General features: G+C 34.4%; 1 protein-coding gene across 1 annotated transcript; it reads right to left on the reverse strand.

The window, feature by feature from the left end:
• Positions 1-1,336: 1,336 nt before the first annotated feature.
• Positions 1,337-2,266, reverse strand: LOC140516793 (olfactory receptor 5W2-like). Its single transcript, XM_072627706.1, has one exon. The coding sequence runs from the start codon at positions 2,264-2,266 to the stop codon at positions 1,337-1,339; it is 930 nt and encodes a 309-aa protein (XP_072483807.1).
• Between the last annotated feature and the right edge of the window lie 4,437 nt (positions 2,267-6,703).

A 6,703-nucleotide genomic window follows, 5' to 3' on the forward strand; every position in this document is an offset into this window, starting at 1 on the left:
ATTCCTAAGTAGTTCGTACTCTGCTAATGGCAATCTGAATGTTTGAGTACATAGTTTCTCCTTTGGGAGACAGTGAGACTGAAAGTGACTTATACTATCAGAGATCACGACATTTACCAGCTTCTGCATTAACAAATTGAAGGGCTTAGAATATCATATTTTGGAAGGCAAAGGAGCCAGAATTACAACCAAGAGTGACTTAACCAGTAAAATTAAGTGTAATTCATCATGGAAAATAACGAATATTCAATGAAAGAGAGGACTTTCAAGTTTCTCGATGAAAAGAACAAAGATGAATAAAAATAAAATAAAAGAGATGATGGGAGGGATAGAAATGCTACACTGGAATGCATGTCTCTAACCCATGATCATTTGACTTAGGAAACGAAAAGGAGATTTTTGGATGTTTCAGATAAGCAATATAATCATAGAAAGCCACAATGAAGTTTGCAGTGTGCAAAACCTTCTCCACATATTAGGTCATTTGATAATCAAAATATAGAAATATAGTGGATACCGAGTAGTACACTTGGTGATGAAGACCTAGGTAGAAGTCCAATCTTTGCAGTATTCTTGGCTGTGTAATTCTGAGAAATTCCTCTCCAATCTGAATTGGCAGATTCCTTACCAAGATCTTCCTAGACATATGAAATCACACATCTAGCCAAAGAAACAATAGTTCGTTAATATAGAAAATAAAGACACAATTATCTTGCAATATACTGCGTGTTAAAGAGTGAAAAGTTGATAGAAGAGATATTGACAAATGTAGAAGATTTTCTCAGTTTACATTGTTCATCATCATACAGATAACTCTCCCAGATAAAGATTTAATTTGTGATCAATAGTTCTATTTTCCTAAAGTCTCAATTACTCATTCTTTAATGTATACAAAATAATACATACATCAATATGTATATATGTACATATCTTTATTTGTTTATATATGTGTATAAATGTATTATAATATGTAAATATATGTATGTGTGTGAGTATATACAAATTCATTTGGAAAATTTCACTTTGCAAGAACTACTTGACACACACATAGATAAACAGATAGACACACAGATAGATAGATAAACATAAATATAGATAACTACCAGAAATATTTTAGAATAAATTGCTGTTTAAGTATATATTGGACCAGGTGAACTCTGAGGTTCCTTTCACAGTTTGATATTGAGTGTTTCTGTATTGGTATGTTAATATTGTCACTTCAATAAGACTTCAGGCAGTTCAGGTGGCTTAGCATGTGTTTAATGAATTGATTGAACTCTCAGATACTCAATCTCCTACTATAGAGTCCAATTCACTGAGATGTTAGCAACAGATATTAAGAATATATTTTAGTTTTCAGTTTTCCCAGGGCCCCTTTCACATCTTTGTTTCGCAAACTATAGATCAAGGGGTTTAACATGGGAACGACGAAGGTATAACATAAGGAGGTCATTTTGTCTTGGTCTAGTGAATAGGAAGAACTTGGCCTGAAGTATATAAAAAGAAGAGTACCCTGGAAGATTGTGACAGCAGTTAGGTGAGAAGTACAGGTTGAAAATGTTTTGTATTTACCCTCAGTGGAGTGGATCTTAAACACAGACAGGATTATGTAGCAATAAGAAATGAGGACTGCTGAAATGGCGACCATTTCAATGAATCCAAAGACAGTGAAGATCACCAGCTCACTGACATGGGTATCAGAACAAGAGATTAATAGAAGAGGAGGAACATCACAGAAGAAATGATTAATCTCATTGGACCTGCAGAAACTCAGTGTGAAAGTTAAAGTAGTATGGAGAAGAGAATCCATCAACCCCACCACGTAGACAGTAGCAATCAATATGTAGCAAACCCTGTCAGACATATTTACTGTATAAAGCAAAGGGCTGCTTATTGCCATGTAGCTGTCAAGAGCCATTACTGCTAACAACAAGCACTCAGAATCTGTAAAGGAATAGACGACATAGAATTGCAGAGCACAACCAATGAAGGAAATGGATTTGTCTTGGACAAAGAAGTTCACCAGCATCTTGGGGCCAATGACTGTGGAGTAGCAGAGATTGCAGAAGGACATGTGGCTAAGGAAGAAGTACATGGGCAAATGGAGTTTGGGATCCATTCTGATTAAGACGATCATCCCAAGATTTGCTACAAGAATAACCAAATAAATGATGAGAAAGAGAACAAAAAGGACAGCTTTCAGCTTGGGAGCACTGGTGATTCCCAAGAGGATGAACTCAGTTGGAATAGAGTAATTCTTCTCCATAATTTCTGCTATTTTTCTTTCTTCCGTTTTTGTGAAGAGGAAACAAGCAAGTGGAGGAATTATGCTTTCACTCTTTTGGAAAGCTAATGAGCACAGGACTTTTGGATTGCTTCTCATCTGTAAGAAGGAGACATAGTTATGGTATATTACTTACTAACGTCGAAGAAATATACTGAACTTCATCTTATACAGATATGGTATTCACAAAACAGAGAAGGAACTGAAGACACAAACGTGCTCCAAAAAATTGTATAGTGCCTTAAGACTTGAAATCATTCCTTGGCCCAACCCATGAGGTGTGAACTGCAAAGATTGGTATTTGAAATTTTCCTCTGTGGTAAAAGAAGTTCATAGTTATTGGATAATTTTCCTTTGATCAGTAATAAGTATATATGTTAGTAAGTATTAGCTGAATATCACACAAGTTTTCCTCAGTGTAATTATGTTAAGAAGTATTAGCTGAAGATCAACATAAAAGCTTTTCTTATAGTAATTCTGAGAAATAATCAGCAGTGTTATTTCATAAGCTTCCTTCCAAAAAACTCAATGACTCCAGATCTTACAGCCTCCAAAAAATAGAACTGATGTATATTTAAGCATCACGAAACTTGGATACAGGAAGATTTGAACCAAAGTTCTGCCTCAGGCATATATTAAATATGCTACCTTGATCAAATACCCAAACATTCCTGAGTCTCATTTTCCTCAATGATAAAATAGAGCTTCAACTGAATAAAAATTTAGTAAGTATCTACTCTGTGCCAGGCAATTTGATAATCACTGGAGATAGAAATAAAGCTATAAATTATTGCTTCTCTCCAGGAGATTACAGTCAAATGTGACAACATGCAAACAAATGAGTACACATCTATATGTATGTATGTCTAAATATAAACATGTATATGCTTGTGTATACAGATATATATGCATATGTATGTATTTGTACTTGATATTCTCAAGGGTGATGTATATGTATATGAAGGAGGACTGAGATGATCTTGTTGTATAATGTGGGATGTTAGCTAAGTTTTATATTAAGAAAAGGAATGTGGGAGGCAAAGTTGAGAAGAGAAAAAAATCAGGTTTGAGTAATTGTCAAATAAAATGTCCATTCAGAAATATTAAATCTTATATGAGTAAAAACAAGGAAATAAACAATAATATACCTTAGAGTAAGATGAAAATTTTTATTTTTAAAGGTTTGCAAAGTTCTTTGAATGCATTTTCTCATTTTATTCTCAAAATCCCCTAGATAAGAATATTCTTATTTTTTTTATGAAGTACCTGAGGTAGAAAGAGTTTAAGTGATGTAGTCAGGATAACACAGTTTGTAAGCATCTGAAGTGAGATGAAAATTCCGTTATTCCTGACTCTAGATTCTGTACTCTACCTTCTGTGCCACCTAGCTGTCTCTAACCAAGTAAAGGAAAGTGTGCTGCAGAAAAAAACTGGAAAGGTAAAGAGGGAACAAAGACATGAAAGGCTTTAAAAAGTAAACAAAATATTTTGCATTTGATCATTGTTGTAATAGAGAGCCACTGGGGTTTATTAAGTAGAGTGGGATGATGACATGGTTAGATCTACTCTCTAGGAAGAACAATCTGATAGCTCCTTAAATGATAGAGTAGATTTGAGAGTTGTTGAAAGAGGCAAGTGAACTAACTACAAGGCTACTACTATCATCCTGGTTAGAAGTGTTAAGTGTTTTCACCAGAGCTCTGACAATTTCAAATGAAAACTGGGATTTTAAGGAAGATATAACTCAAAGATAAAATTGATAGAACTTGGCAACTAAATGAACATTCTCTCTCTCTCTCTCTCTCTCTCTCTCTCTCTCTCTCTCTCTCTCTCTCTCTCTCTCTCTGTGGGGGGAGTGTGTGTGTTGTGTGTTAGAGAGAAGGGGGGGGGAACGCAAAGGGGAAGGAATGAAGATGGGACCCTAAGTTGCAAACCTTTGTGATTGGAAAGATCATGGTGCCCTCAAAGGTAAAGACAGCAGGATTAGAAGTCTAGAGGCTGGGGTACATATAAAATATTCTTAGAAAAATCCAACAAAAGAAAACATGTTAGCAGTCTCAGAAGGGATTATTTATATTCAGTTTTGGCCAAGTGCACAATAAGCTTCAGCCTCATTTTAATTTAGCAACTTTCTTTCCTGCTATGTTTATGGTGAAAGGTCATTTCTCATGATGGGTAGAACGACCCTAGAGAACAACCTTAGAATTATGACATCTTCCCTCTGACACGAATTCACTATATGACTGAGGGCTATTGAAAAAATACTTCTAAACTTCAGCTTGCTCAATTGTAAAAGGAAGAAATAATATGTATAAATATATATATATATATATACATACATGCGTGTGTGTGTATGTGTGAGTGTGTCTTGCACAAAGACTTGTCATCAGACTAAAAATAAAATATTCACATTAAACATTTTTGCAAATTTTATTAAAATCTATTCCTATTAATTCAGTTTGACATATGTTTTCCAAATATTACATACATGGCAAGATGCATGGTTATTTAATGTATATTTTACTAGTCTCAGAGTTAAATAAATCTCTTGTCAAGTTCTAACTTTTTCTTCATGCTGGCTGGTGTGATCCTGAGTAAGTTACTTACCTATTTACAAACCTCAGACTTCTTCACAATGTAATAATTTAGAGTGTAATTTCTGATCTTCGATAATACAGGGAAATTTCTCATTGAAAATTTTCTCTGCAATGACACACGTCTAGCCCATAAACATAGAAATGAGCACTCCCAATATACTGGTTGCAGTTCTTTCATCCTTAAGTCTTTAGTTTCCCTTGTGTTTTCAGATAAGTTTAAAAGGGTCCTTGAACTTTATTTTCTATTAAGACTCCTAATGAAATTTCAGTCTCTTTAATGTGATTTTCACAGGGCAACACCCTATGACAGATATTGGAAATTGTGTGGCCCACTAAAAAAAATAACTTATTACTGAGTGACAGTCTTAGTTTTTGAGACTTTATGAGGGCAGCTTATGCTTATAGAGTATGGGGGGAGAAGAAAGCATAAAGGAAATGTAATTATTTTTTGGGAAAATGCGTGTATGTGTGTGTTGGGATATGGAATGGGAATATGAATGATTCAAAAGAGCAAAAGTGATGGAAAATGGGGAAAAACAATTTTAAGTTTTTTAAAAAAAATTTTTGCCTGAGCAGTAAAAATGTGAAACATAAATCAGCTTGTACTGGTGGGAACCTTTGGAAGATGTTTTTTCATCTACTTTTGGTTGTAATCAAAAACTTAATACTTATTATGGCAAAGGAGGTATATACCTTAGTGAAACTAATTTCAACCAACAACAGCTAAGGTTCATTCATTTGTCATTTAAAGAGGGTATATACTGAACCTAAGGAGATAAATACCCTCTCTGCTATTTAGTTTCAGATTCTGTCAGTGCTCTAGCTTTGGGTGAAGCACTTTAGTCACAAATCCCTAGAATTCTCTTCTGTGTGTCACCTAATTAGAATGTCCTCTAAAACCACTGGCGTACAATACTGTCTCTTGAAGTTTCAAAAACCTACCTGGCCAAAGATCATCCATTTGTCTTGTCTGATGGAATCAAGTGGGAGAAAATCATTCTTTTTTAAAAAAATTGTGACATTTGAAAATTAAAACTTGGTAACCTCTGATTTATCTCTGCACTCTTGTGTAAACACTTATCTAATTAACCCAAAGGGAAAATCCATTTGTATTCTCTTGCTTGAATGATATATTTCTTCAGACCAAGGGGGTGAGTGCACCTGGGGATGCATTTAAACTTTTAATCCTCTAGTGTTTTGTTTTGTTTTTTCTCAAATTGAATGAATGTCTGGATGGAGATCTTGGTTTATATTGCCTTTGCATGTTGGTGATGGAGGATGTTGAGAAAAGAATTTATAGAAGAGAGAGGAATAGTGGTTAGGGTCAAAAATCTTTCAATTATTTGTGAACCATTGTGCTCCAAAATGTGTATTTTCAGAAGGAAAACTTGAATACAACTTCACACACATTTGTTAAGGCATTCATACAAGCATTGTACTGAGGAAAAGAAGAAAAAGAAGGAGGGGAAATTTACATTTGTAACCTGACTTAAAGTTTATCTACATTTTGAAAAGAAAATTTTTGTTAATTATTAAGACAATCCTAGGATAAAAATAATAATTTTCTTTATTTACCCATTTTTTTCAGATAAGGAAACTGAGTTTCAGAGAGGTTAAGTCACAGAATCATATTATCATAGATTGGTACTAGAGGGGTGAAAAATCTTGTTTGTGATTTTGTTTAAGGGAGCTTGCTTCTGATTTGTTTAAGGGAGCTGGTTTGTGGGAAGCCTAGGAGAGGGAAGGCTTGGGAATGTTGTTGTTCTCTGCATTGTTGTTATGTACAGATAATGATGAATTTGTCTTTCTGGTGTCTGAATAA

This window comes from Notamacropus eugenii, chromosome Y, assembly GCF_028372415.1.
Source record: "Notamacropus eugenii isolate mMacEug1 chromosome Y, mMacEug1.pri_v2, whole genome shotgun sequence".
Classification (NCBI taxonomy): Eukaryota; Metazoa; Chordata; class Mammalia; order Diprotodontia; family Macropodidae; genus Notamacropus; species Notamacropus eugenii.

Bases quoted from the DNA above. Each gene is read 5' to 3' on its own strand.
- LOC140516793 (XM_072627706.1), bottom strand. From the start codon at position 2,266: ATGGAGAAGAATTACTCTATTCCAACTGAGTTCATCCTCTTGGGAATC.